Below are 21,957 nucleotides of genomic sequence, written 5' to 3'. Positions count from 1 at the left end.
TGCGGAGTGGACAAACGCCGGCTCCCTCGGCCTGTAAAGCGGGATGAGTGCCGCAACCCCAGAGTAGTTCGCGACTTGACGCAACTGTCAGGGGTCTCTTTACCTTTAGCCCTTGAGGTATTGCAGTCCTGAGATGCTTAAGGGTTTTAGGTAAAAATTAGCACTTTGAACTGGGCCCAGAACATAATTACCGCATTTTTGCTCTATAAGACTCACTTTTTCCCTCCTAAAAAGTAAGGGGGAATGTGTGTGTGTCTTATGCAGCAAATGCAGGCTGCGCAGCTATCCCAGAAGCCAGAACAGCAAGAGGGATTGCTGCTTTCACTGCGCAGCGATCCCTCTTCCTGTTCTGGCTTCTGAGATTCAGAATATTTTTTTTCTTGTTTTCCTCCTCCAAAAACTAGGTGCGTCTTGTGGTCTGGTGCGTCTTATGGAGTGAAAAATGCGGTAGCAACCAGTGCAGTCAAGCCAGGATTGGTGCAATAGGCTCTAGTCATCTTGCCCCAATGGGCAAACTGGCTGCCAAATTCTGTGCCAGCTGAAGTTTCCAAACTGTCTTTAGGGGCAGCCTACATTATTTGGAGCAATATAACCTAGAGGTTACCAAAGTATAGACAACAGAAGTTGGGCTATCCCTGTACATATAGGGGCACAGCTGGGCCACCAGCCAAAGCTGATGAAGCGAATCCATGCCACCAAGGACATCAGAACCCCAAGAGACAGCAAAGGATCCAGAAGTACGCCCGATCGACCCCATCCAGAGCAGGCAACCTCCCATCCATCCAATCTAACAAAACACCTGCTAACAGTGCCTCACTCTTATAAGACTGAGCTTGAGTGTGTTGACTCTCATCCAGTCCATTACCAAGGCAAGACAATGGTCCAGCACAGACAGTGCCACATCTGCAAGAGTTTCTTTCAGATTTTTGTAGCTGCAGTTAGTCAGGGACCTGCCCTACCAGGCCAAGTGGAAAAGGCCTTTCAAGCAGGGAACAGGTCCTCCACTTGCCATTGAACCCAATGTGTTTTGACTACATGCAATTTTGGGTTTCGGTGCAATCCCAGGAACATAAGCCCCATCTATGTTGCAGGCTTACAGTACTCTGTTTCTATGGTCAGAAGCAGTTATACTTCTGAATACCAACTGCTGGAAACCACAGGAGGGGAAGTGCTTTTATACTCGAGTCCTGCTTGTGGGTTTCATACAAGCATCTGGATGGCCACTGTGAGAATAGGATGCTGAACTAGTTGACCTGATCCACTAAGTACAATTTTTGTCCTTGTATTTATAATCACATTAGGGAAAGGGACATAGCTCAGTAATAGAGCATCTGTTTTGCATACAGAAGGTCCGAGGTTCAATCCCTGACATCTCCAGGTAGGTGGAAAGATGCTGCCAGTCAATGTAGACAACACTAAACCAGTGTTCAAAATTTGCCAGGTGCCAGACACATTTTGCACATGGCTATCAGCCAGTTGTGACCAAGTGAAGATGCCTAGGCACCAGGATGGAGCCTGAAGTCTCCACCATCTGGAAGTGCATGCCTGGAGATCCTTGGATCTTGACTGCTTTCACATACTAGCAACACATCCTGTAATTCCATCCATTATATTTTATCTGCACAATCAGAACAAATGTTAGGAACCCAAAGGTCATATTGAAAAATACAACTATTGAGCCATCTGGTCCAAAAATGACAACTAGACATTCTGTTTTGGCAACTGTGACCCTGGTTTAAGGAACCATTTGGGGTCTGGCTTATATATCGGAGTTTCAAACGGTGAACTAAACTAGATGGACCATTTGTCTTGTTCAGTATAAGGCAATTTGTTGTGTTCATATTTGTTACAAGTGCTGCTCTACCACCATCATGACCAATTCTCCCTATCCTCCCTCCTCCACAGCTGTTGCTTGAGGCTAAGGCAAGCACCTAAATCTTATTTGAACATGATATTATGTAAAGATCGGTGTACACTGATGTATACAGATACATAATACTCAGCATGAAGAAGATATTCTGCAAAAACTGTTGGAATAAAATGTATGAGAGATGCACGTGAGAACAAAACTAGGCTATGAAATGCCCACATTATCTATGGAAAACTCAGCTGTGCATATCTTTAAAATGATTCTTTGTAGATAGTTCCTCTGTGTCTCTTCTGGTTTAATAGTTCTTTTCAAAGGGTGGGAGAAAGCATCAGCAAGAACTATGGGATCAAGTATTGCTGCATACTAACTTTTACATGTGAAATAAATAAGAAATACTTCTTTGACTTCATCCCTTCGTGTTCTCCAATGACACATAACCTCAAAAGCTTGATTAATAATTATTAAAGCCACAGTGTTTCCTTCCTTGTCTGTAGACTACAGACATCATTCTATTCTGCCAGAAACACGGAAGTGAGAACAGATAAGTACTCTCCTGTTTCACACAGAAAAATCACAGCTTTGTACAGAATCAGAAAAGTCATTTGCCTGAGGCTATATAGGAAGACACCTTGGAGTGTAAATTCAAAGAAAAATATTTTTGCAATAAGTCTAGTATTCTACCATCAAATATGATAAACCTTTTCACTAACAATCTCAAAGATTTATAGGGTAACTTTCTCCAGGATAGCTAGGTATGGTGTTGTTGTTTTTAACAACACTGTATTTTAAATAGTCATAACTAGCCGTGCAAATAAGCCCAACTAGCTTTCACGAATGTCACATTGCCTGCAGGAGGGTGGCTGGGGAGGGATGGAAAATCCTGTTCCACCTGCCTATTTCGTTTTTATTCTATCAGCCCACTTGGTCTCCATGCTGGGCGGGAAGAGGATTGACGGAGCATTCTACCTTCCACCCCCCAGCGCCCTCTAGCGTGCACACAATTATTTTATGTCAGCCCACTCAGTTACCTGCATGCAATTATTTATTTTATTTGCATATTTATAAACTGCTTCATATCAGTTACCAAGTGCTGTACAATAAAATAAAATATGCAAAATTTCTAGTGCGTACTAAGTACACCTCTGAGGCAAGCAGTACCCTGGCATTGCGTCATCTGAGCTCATTTGCCATGCATGGACAGATGGCACAAGGTGGTGTCTTTGATCCCTTGTCACTAATGGCTGCCAGGCCAGTGCTTAAATATAAAGCTAGTCATAGTCAAGAAAACAAATCAGCTGCAGTGCAAAGTATAAAACCATAGCAGCAGGATAGAGAGGTTAAAACTTCCCAGAGAATAGCTGATGCCAAAAATACCTTCTCTGGAAAGGGAGCCATAACCAGAAAGGCCCTTTTCCTTTATTTGCCACTTTAGCAGGTTCATGTGGCAGACACTCCTCCATGTACTATGGATGGAAATGCTTTTATAATGCTAGAGGTCACAGGAGTGGGTAGCCACATTCAATTATTTTCTTCTATCCTCCCTGTTCTTCCCCAACCTTTATTCGTACCATGTGTATTTGAAACCATGTGTATCATAAACCATGATTATAAAATTATCAACTACCTGCAAGACAGAAATTACTAAATGCATTGTGTGTGTGTTTCCAACCATTCACACATTAGCAACAGCAACGTATGTAAAAACACTTCACAATGTATCGTTAAGAACTTTAGTCTAAAAATTCTATATACCGTATTTTTCGCTCTATAAGACGCACTTTTTCCCTCCTAAAAAGTAATGGGAAATGTGTGTGCGTCTTATGGAGCGAGTGCAGGCTGAGCGGCTATCCCAGAAGCCAGAGCAGTGAGAGGGATCACTGCACAGTGCTCCCTCTTGCTGTTCTAGCTTCTGGCTTAGCCCCTCAGTCCCTTCCCCCACCTCCCAGAAAAGCCCCCAAGAGCCGCGCTCCCTTTAAAGAGCACGCGGAGTGTGTATGCAGCTCTTGGGGGCTTTTCCCCAAGGAGGGAGAAGGGACTGACGGGTTGCCCTTCTCCCTTCTCAGGGAAAATCCAGCAAGTGCCGCACACATGCTCCACGCGGCTCTGCTGAGCAGAGCCTGGGATGCATACAGGCTCTGTTCAGCGCTCCCTTTAAAAGAATTTTTTTCCCTTGCATCCCCCCTCTAAAAACTAGGTGCGTCTTATGGTTAAGTGCGTCTTATGGGGTGAAAAATACGGTGCACTGACAGTTAAAGCCACTCCACTGGCGGATCAACTTGGGGCCTGGTCAGCACATTTCTTTAAATATCTGTCAGACCACAAGACATGTGTGCGTATGTGTGTTCCTAAAGTGGAATAGGGAAACTGCAAAACTGCAGTTTTGTGTGTTTGCGCATGTGTGCACCCACCCCTCTTCGCTGTGGAAGGTGATAACCAGATACCCATGAATTCAGGTTTTCTTCCAAAGTGGGCATCTAAACAACTTCGTCAAATATAACTAACAGAAATTCTCAGGCACCTTTAATTTAATTTGTCAATACAGTCATACTTCGTGTTAAATATGCTTCTGGTTGAGCGCTTTCAGGGTTGTGCTCTGCGGTGACCCATAAGTAACAGAATGCGTTACTTCTGGGTTTTGTCGCTCGCGCATGCGCAGACGGTCAAAATGACGTCATGTATGGAAGAGGCGAATCACAACCTGCGCACACGCGGGTTACGTTCACTTCAGGATGCGAACGGGGATTCGGAACGAATCCTGTTCATATCCAGAGGTACTACTGTATTAGCTGAATGGGCAACAAAACTGCAAATGGGTGTCAAATAACTGGATAGCTGTGGAGGGAAATGGTCCAAACTTCATATATGGAAGCTGATGGGATCTGAACAGGCAAGTGACTTACAGCGGTACCTCTGGTTACAAACTTAATTCGTTCTGGAGGTCCGTTCTTAACCTGAGGTACCACTTTAGCTAATGGAGCCTCTTCCACTGCAGCTGCGCAACCGCCGCCCGATTTCTGTTCTCATCCTGAAGCAAAGTTCTTAACCCGAGGTACTATTTATAGGTTAGCAGAGTCTGTAACCTGACACGTCTGTAACCTGAGGTACCACTGTATTAGGCAAGATCTTGTGGGTGTAGTGGATTAAAATAATAAATTCCATATGAGAGAATTGTGCAAAGGCAGATTCCTTACTAGGGATTATTACAAAGTTGCAGTCAGAACTGCCCACATCTGTAGGCCTTTGTATCAGTCTATTGGTCATTTTGGAGTACTGTGTACCACTTTGGTCACTGCATTTCTAAAGAAGAGAAACCAAAATTATCAAAGGGTTAGGAGCAATTGGGGTCTTTACTAAGGTGGCTGGGGAAACATACCGTAATTGGGGGGCTTATAAAAGTATGCATGAACGAAATAAATACCCGCCCCTACATCTCTTATAACCCTACGTTCCTGGTTACTCAATAAAATTGGATAGGGAGTATTTTCAGACCATACAACAGAAGCAGAACAGACAAAAAAAAGTACTTCAGAAGGTAGAATTTATGGAATTTTCACTGTCACACACATTGTGGAGATCACCACCAGCTCAGATCACTTTAAAGAGGGGTTAGACAAATGAATTGATCTTATAATGAGCCACAATGGCAAAATGGATCTTGGATGTCCAGGCACAGCATGACACCAAATTCCAGCTGCTGCATAAAAGCCAATGGAGGAGGCCTGGTCTCTTTCACCCCTTGTTTGGAAGCTCCAAAAAGCATCTGTGAAGTCTGTTGGGGACAGAATGCTGAGCTAAATCAGCAGGTCTCTTCTTATGCTCTCACAGTTACAAATCCCATGTTTGTAATAAAAACACTGCACATAGCGGGGTAGGGGTGGGGTTTGCAACACAGAATCAGCTAACCCATACTGTGCCAGACACGGGATTATAACTAAGATGGTGTAAAGGTCATTTAGACACAATGAAAGGCCTAAAAGATGAGATCATAGTAATCAATCTGCATTGCAGGAAGCCACACACTAATTACTTTCTGCCCTGAATGTTAAACCTCTTAATAAAATAGTAGAGTTAGCGCACTGACACCATACAAATTTTGCATAAATTATCCCAAACATTTCCAAATACCTGCTACTGTAATGAGGCACACTGGCTATTATTAACCTATCTATAAATGTGCATGTCTTTGTTCTTCAGGTGAACTACAGTATGCAACTACCTCCAGCATACAAATAATGATAGTTTGCTTACAGCATGTGTATGTTGCAAAGAAGGTCAGAAGAGCAACTGGGTAGTAGGGGTGTGGAACTCTACAAAGTAGTTATCCAGTTAATCTAGCACTCTTCAGGAGTTCCTCAGGAATGCAGGCGTCTATTCTTATGCTACACAGCCCATGTGTGTCATGAAAGCATTACACATGTGTGTAAGTAGGCAACTGTTTTGTTTAATGAGACAGATACAGCTGGCTTAGGAAAACACCAACCCAAATGCTATCGTCTATTCACTTGTCCCAAACCCCTCGATGGTGCTTCTTAATCTGATCTTCCCCCTTAAATCCAGACTCAGCAAAAGTCTCTTCAAAGCCACAATCCTTTCCGCTCTCAGGCATCCCCAGTAGCAATAATCAAGTTACTTCAAAGCAGCATGGATTTGATTTAAATCAAATCAATTTAAATCATGATTTAAATCCCTAGTCAGTAAGACTTGATTTAAATCCCTAGTCAGTAAGACTTGATTTAAATCTTTCTTTCTTTTTTACATTCTTGCTGGTATAATCTTAATATTTACAACCAGGGGAAGGTTTCATTTTTGGAGTAATAAATTTTCAGAGTAGCTTTTACAGTTATATCAAAAATTACTGATTTGGTCATACTATTAGAAATACCGTACATAGACAGATAATTATGAAATGATTGTGAAGTTTAATAAGTTAACTCTTTATATTTGGACAACTTTTCTGCTGTACTTTATTGGAAGGAAAAAAGTAATAATTTCCTTAATAACAATTTAAACAATTTATTTAACTAAAGCAATAACATTATAGCATACGTATCCATGTTCATTAACTGATGTGGTTAAACGTGTGTGTTTTTTAGTTTTAGTACACATGAAAAACTTAAAACAAATCCTTATCTCCTGATGAATAGCCTTTGGACTATGATGTAGCTTAAATAAAAAACTATCTTTAGAAAGATTTGTCCTCCAAAAGCATTTTATTTTAAAAATCTGATTTATATATATAAAAAATCCGATTTTTAAAAAATAAAAATAAAAAATCATTGATTTTTATCTACTCTACTTCAAAGCCTTGGAGGTCCACCATCTCAGTGCTGTCTGAAGGCCAGTGCTCAAGCATATAAATTTTGCATCCCTCATTACAGGGGCAACCTCCCAACTGTATGCTTGAACAACCCTCAAAGTGGCCTCATGTGCACAGGAACACTAGCACCAATTTAGGACTGCATTCATTAATACAACCACGAAGCAGTACTTCCAAATGTGTGCATGTCTTCCCATTTCCTCAATAAAACATTTCCATGATGATAGATTGGGCAAGAGATGTAGGACATGACATAATGTTTGAGGATTGGGAAAGATTGTGGAATAAAGGGGTCAAGTTCACTGCATGTACAATGTTAAAGGAAAACATAATGAAAATGATGTACAGATGGTATCTGACCCCTGCTAAATTAGCAAAGATTTATCATAACTGTGATAATCTATGTTGGAAATGTAAAGATAAAGAAGGTACCTTCAATCATATGTGGTGGACCTGTCCCAAGGTGAAAGACTTCTGGTAAAAGATTTATAATGAATTGAAAAAAATGTTGAAATATACATTTATAAAGAAACCAGAGGCCTTTCTCCTTGGAATAACAGGTTTGGAATTGCCCAAGAAAGATGTTAAATTATTTTTGTATGCCACAACTGCTGCTCGAATCTTATTAGCTAAGAAGTGGAAAACGCAAGAAGTACCAACAGTGGAAGAATGGCAGATGAAGATGATGGATCTTTCAGAGCTAGCCGACATGAATGGAAGAGTCCGTGACCAGAAGGAGGAGTAGTACCAGGAAAAATGTACGAAATTTAATGATTATTTAGTTAAATATGTTAAGTTAAACTAATCGGAAAAAGCTTGCAATTACCAGATAGACTTAGGATTTAAATATGTAACATGATGAATTAATATGTTTAATGCTGAATTGGAAAGAAAGAAAGATGTTAAGTGATTAAGTTAATTTTATAAGAATACTGATTTGGAAAACTGTTAAAATGATATGCATTGAAATTTAACCGGGGGATACGAGGAAGTCACTTAACAATGTTAATAAGATTAGTTTTAATAAGGTTATGATTTATGTTTGTTTGTTTGTTTGTTTGTTTATAATTTTGTGAAAATCAATAAAATTTTTGAAATAAAATAAAACACATCCATGGAACACAAAAAATGGCAAGGGTTCATGTTCCACACAACACAATCTCTGGATTTACAATTAAAAAGCCTATCACTCAAATGGCAGCAAAAGTGTTCCACATTAGTAAGGTTAACTTTCTGACTGCTAAGGGGTTTGGAGTTTCAGAGCATGAACACACACACATACACACACACACACACACACACACACACGAATTATGTCAAAATATGCTGCTTGCTTATCACTCAAACTGAAAAGTTCCACTGTATATCTTTCCAAGTTGTCAAAGCCACAGATCAGGATTGGGCCGCTAAAGAAATCCATTCAAACTGAAGGAAGAAAAGATATTGCTGCATTTAAGGTGGTCATCATAGATGTGCACTAAGGAGTATCCTGCTTTGCATATTGACATACAGACCATATTCTTTTCGATACTAATCCTATCTTTCAGTTATTAAAAAACTTGCAATATACTGAACGTAGTGTAAATTCCAAGGAAGTCATCAAAGAGGGGTTTCTGTTCTTAAGCAGGTAGTTATGCCCTGCTGAATTCCATTTCTTGTAAAGCTTGGCTATTTGTCAAGTGATGATTAGCTTAGCCTAGAAATATGATCTGGCAATCTTTATCAGAGTTTATATACTACTCTAGCAAAGACTTGTTATGATGTAAAGCAAGTTTGCTATTCAGTTGCAGGGGAAAGGCAGAGGGGTGAGTTGAGGTGAAGTTTTACCCTTCCGGAAGAATCAATATGGTACTTTTTTATTCTTTTTAGATAAAGTCTTTTGAGGCTGCTACAGAAAAACAGTGCCACACACAGTTTGCTTACCTTGAGTCCATTTCTTTGTTCTTTAATGAGGGTTAAAAAGAACGCTCAAGAAAGAATCTTAAGTCACTAGTGGGTCTGGCAACACATAAACCCTATTGAAGACTGTGCAGAAGATTGGTTATCCACAATAAGGGATGAGAGGCATGTACCTATCATTCCCCGAATCTGATATTTTAATGGTAAACAAATATAACTTGGTTCCAAACGAAGGGTAACAAGTCCTATTGAAAAGCTTCTATAGTATGAAGGGGTTGAATTTTTTTTCTGTTGTGAACCATCCCGGGATCGTCAGATGAAGGATGTTATGTTATACCATTACTATTACTACTACTACTACTACTACTACTACTAATAATAATAATAATAATAATAAAGTAGCTATACATTACAGTATGCCTGGCATTCATGGCTTCCTCATACTGCTGGAAGAAAGAGGAAGTTTTGGGCACAATTGTATAGTCTTTAGGAGAGCATCCTAGCAGTGTTCGAAATTCCTCAAGTGCCAGGTGTGTTTTGCAACTGGTGCAAGTCCAATTGTGACATGGAGATCTCTGGATGCCAGGTTGGCAACTGACATCCCATCTGGCAGGCCCCTCCAGCTTTCTTAAGCAGGTAAGCCGAAGGGCTTATTTATAGCATTTATATCCCACCTATTCATCCAAGAAGTACAAGTTCACCCCGCTCCTTGGTTAAACCCTACAATGACCCTGTGAGGTTAAGATACTGTGACTGGCCTAAGGTCAGCCAGTGAGCTTTATGACTGCATGGGGATTTGAACCCTAATCTCCTAGGTCTAAATCCAACACTCTAACAACTGCACCACACTGGGTACCTAGAGTACTTCTGCTATGGGGAAGTCATATAAATTTAGTAGGTAAATAAATAAATATGGAGAAAGCAAAATGTCACTTAGAGAAGGATCTGAAATATTCTCCTTGAAGCCTGAATTTGTTTTATTCTGGATTTTTTAATTGGATGTTTTTATGTGTTGTAAACTGCCTTGAGATTTTTTCCTCACTTTAAAATATAAAGCAGTATAGGAATGAAATTAATTATAGTAAGAAATTTCACTGGCAACCGTAACCCAGGTTTAAGGTGCTGTTTGGCAATAGATATATGAATGATTTTCTAACACTCCACCATAGGAGCCATGGGATACTACAGATCTCACCCTCTTCAGGTAGAGAAGGGGATGCCCTTGGAAACTCATTTCCTGCCAACATGCAATGAACCATTGCTGGTGCTTCCCAGCATTTAGAGCTCCAATGGTGGAAAGGGCAAAAATGGGCCATTTAGGATTGGGGTTCCAAATCCCTCTCATTCTCTCAAAATAGTCCTAGAATGTTGAGGAAGTATGTTGGCCCTGAGATCAACATACAGATTTTCCTCCTCATTAGCCCCAACAGGAATAAAATCTATTTAAAACAAAGAAAGAAACAGGGGAAGAATAAAAATTCCCTCCCCACAACTTCCACCTTGGTGGCAAGAGCCCGACAAGGTTTTGGATTTGGTGGTTCATCCACCTCCCATCCTCATCCCTGCTCTGGCTGGCTGGTTGTTTTTTCCTGCCTGTGCTGCAGTAGATTCTCATGGCATTTGGGGAACACTATGTTTGGGTCAAGAGGGCACTTTCAAACACAGACATTCTTGTAGCGGGAAGTACACAACTAAATCTGAGGCTTCTTGTCATCCAGCACTGTTCCTTCCTAAAGAATTGGAAGAACTCACATTTGAAAAATCTGTCTATTTCTTTGCTGGCTTATCTACCCTGGACCAGAACAGAAGGACCTTGAATAATGATCTATTCTATGTGCTTATGCTCAGACTGAAGCCGTAATAGTTCATTTGTTGACATCTGTCATTTTCACAATATTCAGTTGCAATGTCAGAGAAAGATATTAATTCATTTTCAAAGAAGGGAAATTATATTTTCTTGTTGCTAAGGGATAGGGCTTATGTTTCTATGTAAGGGGGGTGGGGTGTTGAGTATGTAAGCACCATGTCAATGATTCAACTAATCTCAAGAAAAAGCCCATAATGCCAGGTTCTATTGTTGCTGTTACTGAAGGCATCTCCCTTGCACCAGTGCCAAAGCCAGCATAAATTATATTTTATTGACAAATTTTATTGGCATATTTACAAATTTGTCCAAACATAAATAATAAAACATGACTTAACTGACAAAAAGTGAATTATAGGGGGGTCTTAAATACAAAATATATAATTTTAAAATACATAATAATGAAGTGACTACAGTAAACCAGTTCTATGGATTCTTCAGTCAATCAACTTGGAAAACACAAATAATAGAAGTGAACTAAAGGGTATTGCAATATACCATATTGCAATATATGTTGTGGGTATTTCTCTTTCATTTGTTCTTTCATTTGTATATTTAATAAAACTGTACCATACAGTATAAAGATTATACTGGTTTTCTTTCTCCCCTCTCTGAAAAAAACAATACTTAAGGGAATCTTACATACTTTTGGTTTGCTAGGCTATACTCAAAATATGTCAAGAACCTTTGTAGTAAAATGCTGGCTATCATAATAACATATTTGGCTTTTCCAAGTCCATGGTGTTGCTATGCCTAATCTTACAAAAAGAACATTACCACACCCAACGTTTTTATAGAAAGGCAACATGCCTCGGAAAGACCTTAGCAAAACTTCTTAGTGCTTCTAATAGGTACAATTCTGGCAAAAGTCTGTCTGGACATTATACCTAATGAGGGCCATTATATCTAAGGAGGCTGATAATGGAACAGTTTATTTGCCAGTAATTTGCCAAAGAATACGAGTTAGAGAAACCAACTAAAAGACCCAGCAGAACATAATTAATGTGAACATGATCCCCAAGAAGGCTCCTTAACAGAAAAAGGTACTAGAAAACAAAATGCTATTCAACGACCACCAGCGGTCCGAATTCCATTAATATTTAAAATAAGGAGAAAGAATCTAAACAGAAAAGTATGCCTTGGGCCAGACGTGAGGATCCAGCCTTCTGGGGCACTAATTATACTACTTCTCAGCAGATGAAAGCAAATCATGACTAAAGCCTTTGCCTTAATTGTTCACAAAGAGGAAGGAGGCTTTAAGGTCCACTGAACAAAGACATAAATGGATATTATTATTATTTTATTAATGCAGGGAGAAACATGTTATATAACCTCAAAGTGTTCCTTTGAAAGATGGCACAAAAAAACAACAGGATGGCAGGACAGCAACTAAAGAGTACTTGCACAAAGCCATGAAGGATGACTAATGTCATGAGAAAGAAAATGGGAGTTGTTAATTCACCGGGGCTTCTTGGTAGCTTTTGAAACGATTATCTGAGGTGGGACTGGAAGTACTGCATAGCGCTGGTGGAAAACTATACAGTGGTATCTCGGGTGGTACCTCGGGTTAAGAACGTAATTCGTTCTAGAGGTCCGTTATTAACCTGAAACTGTTCTTAACCTGAAGCACCACTTTAGCTAATGGGGCCGCCCACTGCCACCGTGCCGCTGCCGCGCGATTTCTGTTCTCATCCTGAAGCAAAGTTCTTAACCCAAGGTACTATTTCTGGGTTAGCAGAGTCTGTAACCTGAAGCATTTGTAACCTGAAGTGTCTGTAACCCGAGGTACCACTGTATGTGTGTGTGTCCTCTACTCTGGGTCACTGAAGGGACTGTATACACATGAAGGTAATAGATGGCTAATGAAAGACCCTGTGTGAGAGTCAGGGATTCTTTTTATTTCTGTTTTCGTTTCTATCTAGATTTGTTTCTTGTATCTTATTGTACTATGAAAGTACTATGAAAATAGAATTTTATGGGGAAAGAGAAAAAGAAAAGGGGGGGAGCAGTATAGATTAGTGGCCTTTAACTGTTTTAGGGACGCGGGTGGCGCTGTGGGCTAAAGCCTCAGCGCCTAGGGCTTGCCGATCGAAAGGTCGGCGGTTCGAATCCCCGCGGCGGGGTGCGCTCCCGCTGTTCGGTCCCAGCGCCTGCCCACCTAGCAGTTCGAAAGCACCCCCGGGTGCAAGTAGATAAATAGGTACCGCTTACCAGCGGGAAGGTAAACGGCGTTCCGTGTGCGGCTCTGGCTCGCCAGAGCAGCGATGTCACGCTGGCCACGTGACCCGGAAGTGTCCCCGGACAGCGCTGGCCCCCGGCCAATAAATGTGAGATGGGCGCACAAACCCCACAGTCTGTCAAGACTGGCCCGTTCGGGCAGGGGTACCTTTACCTTTAACTGTTGGGTTGGGACCACGACTGCAGGGTTAGGCAACCTAAGGCCCATGGGCCGGAAGCGGCCCATGGAGGCTGTTTAACCAGCCCAAGAGCCACCCCTGAACCGAGCCGCCTGCTCAGCAAGTCCCCGCACGCGGCGCTAAACTGGCACAGCGTGGCACAGGGATTCTCTTCTGCAGCTCCAGAAATCGCTTCTGCACATGCCCAGACACCGGAAATTGCATCTGTGCATGTCCGCGGCACCGGAAATCGCTTCTGCACATGCCCAGATAACGAAAATCGCTTCTGCACAGGTGCAATTTTTGGCATCTGGGCATGCATAGAAGCGATTTCTGGTGCCACAGCCATGCGCAGATGCGATTTCCAGTGTCAAGCTGCACCGGTCCGGCCCATGGAAGATTTCCGCGGGAATGATCCGGCCCATGCCCGGTAAGCCTTGTCGACCCCTGCACTACTGCGTCACGGCCTGATTTAAAGAGAGTCACAACAGCACTACCATCATGCAAATAAATGGCAGAGGGTCTCCAAATACATGTTTGGTTTGAAGAAGATTCCTAAGTTTGAAAAAGTTAAAGACTACAGATCTAGTTTATCTCTGAAGCTGCTGCTGAATACAGTGTAAGCATGGAATTTAGTCTGTTTTTCTGTAATGGCAGGAGTCCAGATTTTTCTTCTCATATGGTTGCAGCTTACCCCCATTCTTTTGCATGTTCCAGAGTGAAAAGAAAATACTTAAGATTATTTATTTAACAATTATATAGTTTGCTATTGATAGCTGACAAGACTGAGGGTAACTAGTCAAGTGTCTGCAGCACTGAAGAGGATTCCAAGCCTCAAAATCCTATGACTGCCATACAAGGCTCTGAAGAGGTTTATTTGAACTTATTTCTCCTGGCACATCACACAAGCAGGGCAATCCTCCAAACAAAAAGCAAATGAAATAACTTTCAAGTTTTGGCATCCAAAACATGCAAGATGCATCGTTAAATTATATTTCACCACTTCATTTCAAGAGCCCTCTAAGCATGGGCAGCCCAAGCTACGTTTTGCTCCTTGCGCCCTAAGCCAACATCACCCACGCATCACATTTTTTCTCTTTGCAATTATGAATATTATAAGCCTAGTTTTAAAAAGCAGTACTCAGGAAGCCACATTCTATTCCTGTTAAACAAGAAACAGGGAGAACATGAACTCAGTGTATCTGCCTGTATAATAAGCTGAAGCTTTCACATTCTGCTGGACTCTACCTTAAGGATTTATGCCCTATTTTAATAAAAATGTATTCATGAAATATGGAATATCCTGGAAAAAACCAGGGGAAAGATGCACACCCTTCTCACAACAGAACACAGTGTCATTTGTTCTCCACAACATCTCCTGCTTGAGAGCAGTCCTGGGCTACTGCAGAACCAGGGAGTGACCCCGTTATGAAATACATATAGTGACCTAATATGAGCCTTGTGTCCACATATTCTGTTCTTTTGCCACCTCAACCCTCCTCAGCATACTGTGATTAATCCAGGAAGTCTTTAATCAAAAATCAGCATCCCGTTATGTCCAAGTCAGGAAACTATGCTTGCCAAGATAGAACAAGCCAAGATCTTTAACCAGCTTCAATCCTGACACTTCTGCCTTTTAAAAGATTATAAACCCTTATTTGTTGCTGTTACTTTGCTGAGCCTGATGTGTCAGGATAAAAGTAAAAGATAATAATATTCCGCAATTATTTCATACTTTAAAAAGTATTTGGGATGTGCTATTGGTCCAGAAAACAAAACCAACCATGTTACTGACATGCACCAATGGGAGCATGTTATACCTATGTTGCAACACCTGCACTGGTTGCCCATTTTCTTCTGGGCACCCTTAAAAGTGGTTGTGACTACTTTAGAAACCCTATATGGCCTGGGGCCGGGAAAATTGATAATAGACCTATTCCCTTATCATTCTACGCTCTTCCTAAGATCAGAAAGAGATGCCCTTCTCTGTGTCCCTCCTACTTGGTGTTGTGAAACAAGGCCAACCCTTTCCTTGGCTGTCTTTTGCCAAGTTTTTGCAAGCTAAGTATCTGCTAATTTATTTAATAGCAGTTTCATATATGCTCTCAACCGTTTCTATATTTTTAGCGTATTTTACAGTTAACTTATGTAAAACAAAATTTGTAATTATCTAATGTGATTATTAAAGTACATTTTCTACTACTGCAATAAAGTTTCTGGGGTTGTTGTTTTTTTAAAAAATCATCAATTTGACCAATCAATCAAATCTTTTTGGTCAAGAAAATGTCCAACCCTGCCACTCCACAACAAAGTTGAACTAGTACAAATCAAAGGGTGTGATCCTAACCTAGGTTGCTGAGGGTGGAGGGAGGCTTAAATGAACATCGGAACCAGAGCTATACCTACAGCCTTGTCACACACACACAGGGGTTACAAATTGCTGGGCTACCTTGGAGCTGGCGCAGCAATGGTCCCTGAATCAGCCCAATGTGACAACAGCAGGACCAGCTCAGGATCCAGCAGAGAACCTGCCAATGGCACTTCTGCTTATGCAGCACAAGAATGCGTTCCATGCTGGCTGAGTTACACTGGCACCAACCTGCAGGCAGAGGCTAGAAGAGCAGGGCAGGATCATTCTGCCCAATCCGAAGTACAAATGCCACCCCCACCCTCAAAGAGGGTTTGGACTGCTGTACCCTACATTATAAAATGGTAGGTGAAACACTTAAAACTTTCGTAACTCAAGAGTATTGAAGCTTGAAAGGTAAACCAGCAGCTCCTTTAAAGGTAAAGCAGCCTACACAAAATACAACCAAGAAACCAGGGTGGACATTTTATTGCTGCTTTCAAATTTGCTCTCCGCCCCTGCACTTGTTTTCTCTGACAAAGAGCTTTAAACAAAATTTTGTGAGATTTTGACTGAGAGGGACTCATTAATATAAATTTCATTACGTTTTCTTACTTTAACACTGCTAAAGCCAGGTAAAATCAATCAATCATTTTATTTGTAAGCAGTCTTTCCAAATTTTAGACTATACTCAATATATTCAAAATAACGTAACTACCAACAAACAAAAGTAGTCATAAACATATAATCAAAAAGTACACAACCAAACTGGACCAATTCCACATAAACCATAAGATCCAAAATAAAGATCCAAAAAAATTAACAGCAACAACAGCAATAGCCCCCTCCCAACAAAATCCTAAACAATTCTCTAGCCCGTGGGTAGGCAAACTAAGGCCCGAGGGCCGGATCCGGCCCAATCGCCTTCTAAATCCGGCCCGCAGACAGTCAAGGAATCAGTGTGTTTTTACATAAGTAGAATGTGTCCTTTTATTTAAAATGCATTTCTGGATTATTTGTTGGGCTTAGGATTTTTTTCTTTTCCCCCCTTCAAATTATAGTCCGCCCCCGCCCCCAAGGCTTGAGGGACAGTGGACTGGCCCCCTGCTTAAAAAGTTTGCTGACCCCTGCTCTAGCCCAAGATTCTTTTCAGCAGTCTCAGCTTTCATAGCTGGAGTCATTCAGGGCCCCACCCTCCCAGGCCAGGAAAAGCTTGCAAGACAGGGAGCAAGCCTTCAAGGACTCACTGTCAAGATGGTCTTTGATTTTAAAAAAGCAGATTATCACTTCCTGATATGTTAACTGTACATGATTAAGATGTCATTGTCTACATGCATTGTTGTATAAAGAAAAATTAGTAATGAGGCACCTTAAAACCTAACAAATTTATTGAGGAATAATAGCTTTCATAGACCACGGCAGGAGTAGGGATCTTTCCGCAGAGACCATTTTGACAGGTAGGTGAACCCAGCTACCTGTCAATTCCCTGAATATCACTATTATGTCAGATGAAGTTTTTCTTTGATGGTAGGGCAAAGACACAAAGCTCTGTAAGTGCCATGAACCAGCTGATCAGCAGTGCCTGCCAACTTCGCTTTAAGTAGGGAGCAGGGTCCTTACCTGCCCCACACCTGGCCTCATATATGACATCAGGTGCAGGGTAGGAGAGCATGAATTGCAGGGGGGGTCCTTGCAGATCAAATAACGACCCTGACTATATCTAATTAGGCCCACAGGCCAGAGATTCCCCATGCCTGGCCTAGAGTCCACACAAAGCTGGGAGGATTGAAAATAGCAAGGAAATGAAATGCAGAAAGTACTAACAGTGATAATGTTATTAACAGCAGTTATTCACAAACCACCTATTATTAATACTAAACATCTTGGCATATTAACTATGTATGTGCCAAGTTAATGAACTTCTTTAGGGGACCTAAGCTTTGCTATATGACAGACATTTTATACAGAAGATCTTTATATTGAAGAATACTGATAGCACTATATATAGCAATGATCTTAGTGTGTTCAATATACTTAAGTAGAATCTGTTTATAGGCAGGAGACATTCATTAATTTTATCTCTTGCTTTAATTGTACTGTTTCTAAGGCAACTAAAATTTATATGCAATGGGTAAACAAACTCAACAGTTATTACTCCAAAATACTGTCCAATTTCACATCTGCCCTTCCAGATTTTCTCCTTCCAATAAATAGAGAACTTAACAGAGATCCAAAATGCAGCCCTCAACAGAGATTAATGGAGAATGAGGACTCAACAGTGACCATGGGATCACAGAATAGTCACAGGTGCTGTAGTCTTGCATCCAGAATGATAAATCAATTATCTAACTCTGCACTCTAAGCCACCATCTCAATCTCCAAGCTATCATTAATGTTCAGTTTTGAGAAATGGAAGAATACCAAGCAAGATTTCATAAATGTTTACAGCTCTGATGGATAGTCCTACAAGACTACTCCTGAAGCTTATGAATCCCATTAAATTTACATTGGTCCCAAGAGTGCCTCAAATAAGAACTCTGCATTATAATTTAATAAGTATCTATATATAGCCAATATGCTGCTTTGCTTGTATTTATAAACAAAACCACAGCATGTGTATTTCTTAGTGTTCTAGAAGCATTGTGGCATTGTACCTCTCTGGTTAGCATATTTAAACATCAAGCCAGTGCCCCAGTCAAACAAATCATTTATAAAAGAAGCAACCCATTAAAAGCAGTCACTTGTATCTGACATTCCACACTCAAGACACTAATCTGTCATGATTCTCCTACAATCACACCTATCGTCCAGCTTATTTTTTCTCTTGCAAGTCTAACCAACTAACCTAATCCCTATTATGCTAATTCCCCAACCCTTCTCTCAACCTATCCTTGTGCCTCAAAGTTTCACCTTGCAACTGTAGTGCACCCAGTTCCTATCCCATTTACACACACGTGAGCACGCATGCACACACACACACACACGCAGAGAGAGAGAGAGAGAGAGAGAGAGAGAGAGAGAGAGAATCTCTCTCTGGCAAAGTCTGACTTGCAATCTATCTCACTGTAGCATCCCTGTAGCAACTCTGTAGCATTTTGGATTAACCCTAGCCTTAATCCACAAAGTACCAGGGTTTTTTCTCCCATGAAAACCCATCGCCCGCCCACTCCCACACACCTTGTGTATCCACTACAAAAGAATATCAACCCACCCCACAGCCTCTCCATCTTGTGCTGCTACAATGAACTTCTTCTCAAATGCTCTGCGACATTTCAGGCCAGTCCTCCTTCTGGCAGCAAGCTGCGCTCCTCTTTTTTCCTCTCTACCCCCAAATCCATTATCGCATTCCCCACACATACTTCTCAATGCAGCCCCATCCCCCTGCCCTGTGCTTCAAAAGTGCAGCTCTAATCCCAACAACATACCACAAACTGTAGAATATCTTGCTCCACTCTCAATCCAACCTTGTCCTCACATCCCCACAATGTCACCCCGCCACACACACCCTGTCTCCCTGCAAGAATGCCAGCCCCGCAGGTATGCTCCTGCCTCCCACTGCAGCTCTATCAGCAGGGCAGGCCTAACCTAACAGCCCAACATTCCCATGCATCCTACATGGTACCTTTGTGATAGATTTTAAATTGCTCCAAACCATCTCCTGAAAAGTAAACAAATAAACCTCTCCTGAAAAGTAAACAAATAAACTCGGTCCCTAGCCCTGTAATCCAGCCACATGCTAATCCTGTCACCCTTCCATCATACTCAGTCACAGAAAGGCAGCTTTGACCTTGCTCCCCAAAACACCACTTTTCTCAAGTCAGCATCCATTACTCTCTTTAACTTCTTCTCCTAAAGAGAAAAATGGATTCCCCTTTACAAGCTTCTTCCCCACCCTTGGCAGCAAAGCCCTCTGCCACCCTAGTTTCTTCTCCTGCAGAAGCAAACAATAAAGCCAATTCAGCCCCCCTCCCCTTCATACGCTGCTGCTTCCCCAAGCATCCCCAACACCTTCCTTGCACATAGCACCCTCCTCCTCATGGATCTTCCTGGATCTTCCCCAGCCCCCCTACCTGTCTCCTACTTTGGAGGTCTTTAAGCAGAGGCTTGACAACCATATGTCAGGAGTGCTCTGATGGTGTTTCCTGCTTGGCAGGGGGTTGGACTCGATGGCCCTTGTGGTCTCTTCCAACTCTATGATTCTATGATTCTATTCTATGATTCTAACTACTCCCCCCTTGTCACCTTCACCTTCCTCAGCAGCAGCCGCCTCTCCTTTAATGTACACAAGCCTCCTCCCACTTCCCCTTTTCCACCTCCAGCAACATTTTCTGCAACCAGCTCTAGCTGCCCCCATAGCAAACCCCTAAATCACAAATACCATTTCTGAAGCCTGTGCCCTTTTATACAAACCCTGCTTCCATCTTCACTCATTCACACACAAACACACACCATTTCCATTCCTTTCCATCCTTTCTTTTTTGCAATCCCCTCTCCTTGCATGCAGGCACCTCTCCAACCGCAAGCCCCCAACTCTTCTCCCTTCAACTCTTCTTTTTTTATCTTTCCCTCATGTCTGATGCATCCTCTTCATTGACTGATTGCATTTACAGTGGTACCTCAGGTTATGTACTTAATTCGTTCTGGAGGTCTGTTCTTAACCTGAAACTGTTCTTAACCTGAAGCACCACTTTAGCTAATGGGGCCTCCCGCTGCCGCTGCGGCGTCGCAATTTCTGTTCTCATCCTGAAGCAAAGTTCTTAACCCGAGGTACTATTTCTGGGTTAGCGGAGTCTGTAACCTGAAGTGTCTGTAATCTGAAGCGTCTGTAATACGAGGTACCACTGTAAAGCCCACCTTTCCCCCAGCAAGCTCAAAGTGGCACACATTCATTCATTCATTGATTATTTGGAGCACTTGCACCCCCAATTCGTCTCCCAAAAAAGGCTACCAGAGCAGCTTGCATACATGAAGTCAAATCATGACGCTCTCTACCAGCAGACTTACATTCTAACAAACAAACGAACAAAAATACAGCATACAAGGGGGGAAAGGAGGGAAGAGGGAAATGAAACACAAGAAAACTCCAATGTGGCACTGAGGAAGCCTGGTGGAATGACTCCCTCAGATGACAGCTGAGCGCAGTGCTCTCCTCCTGCCCATTTCACAACCCCGGAACCCTGCGAGGCAGGTGAGGCTGAGTGACTGGCCCAAAATAAGCCCACCCCACGGCGACCCCCCACTCCATGCCACGACCGACACACACCCCCCACTCCCACATCCGTCACCTTCTTCTCCCCCCCTCCTCCCCGCGGGCTCCTATTCTTCTTGTTCCCCCCTCCATTCCACCCATTCATTCATCCGAAAACTCCCCCTCCCCTCGCCCCCTCACTCCCCCGCCCACCCTCCCCGCGCCCTTCTCCTGCGCGCCCCTTCTGCCAAGGGACACCCCCTGCCCAAGAGAGAGCCCTGGGCCCCCTCCCTCACGCGCAGACCTCGCCCCCACCCCGCCCCACCTGCCTTTCCTCACCGGCCTGGGTGGTGTCGCTGAGGTCGTAGGCGGCGGCCCCGGGCGCTGCTCCGGAGGCTTGCGGGAACTCCCGGAGCTTCCTGCCGCTGAGGCAGAGGATGCCGGAGCTGCCGGCTTCCTCCAGGGCCTTCTCCAGGCTGCGGCCCGAGGGAGGCGCCGGGGAGGACGACGACGAAGACGACGCGGACGACGAGGCGCCGCCGCCCGAAGCGCCTCCGCCGCCCGCCGCCCAGGCCGGCCCCGTGCCCGGGTACGAGAGCGTGAGGTGCGCCGGCAGCCCGAAGAACCCCGAGCCCGGCAGGCCCAACTCCGAGCAGGGCGGCGGCGGCGGCGGAGGGAGAGGCAGCGGCGGGGGCGGCGGGGGAAGGGGCGGCAGGGACAGCGGGGACGAAGACGGAGGGCCGGCGGGACCCGAGCTGGGCCCGGAGCCCCCTGCTCCGCCGCCTCCGCCGCCGCCCGTGGTGCCTCCGCCTTGCCCGGCCGCCATCGATGCCGCTGAGGAGAACCGACGCCGCGCGACCCACAATAATAACAAACGGCGGCAGGAGGGAGCAGCGTCGGCGCGGGTACTGCGCAGGCGCCGGGGAGGGGCCGGGCCGCGCGAGAGAGAGAGAGAGAGAGCAGGCGGGGGGGGGGCAGCGCCTCCGCCTGCCTGAGGCGGGAACGGGCGGGCGCGAGGAGAGGCCGTTTTCTCCTCAGGATGCGCCTCAGGGATTCCGGGGCGGCCTCCTGATTCT

The 21,957-nt window shown here is 43.3% G+C and overlaps 1 protein-coding gene across 4 annotated transcripts in view; it reads right to left on the bottom strand.

Moving 5' to 3' along the window:
• The window catches only part of LRCH2 (leucine rich repeats and calponin homology domain containing 2), a 64,744-nt gene extending 43,022 nt beyond the window's left edge, over positions 1-21,722 (bottom strand). For all 4 annotated transcript variants that reach the window (XM_082207413.1, XM_082207414.1, XM_082207415.1 and 1 more), the window contains exon 1: positions 21,221-21,722. In XM_082207413.1, coding sequence (XP_082063539.1) covers positions 21,221-21,707 — 487 coding nt within the window. In that variant the 5' untranslated portion in view covers positions 21,708-21,722. The remainder of the gene's footprint in view (positions 1-21,220) is intronic.
• Positions 21,723-21,957: the final 235 nt, after the last annotated feature.

Source organism: Podarcis vaucheri (assembly GCF_965113315.1).
Source record: "Podarcis vaucheri genome assembly, chromosome: Z".
Classification (NCBI taxonomy): domain Eukaryota; kingdom Metazoa; phylum Chordata; class Lepidosauria; order Squamata; family Lacertidae; genus Podarcis; species Podarcis vaucheri.
The sequence above is the reverse complement of the archived record's forward strand: the minus strand, read 5'-3'. Positions and strand labels throughout refer to the sequence as shown.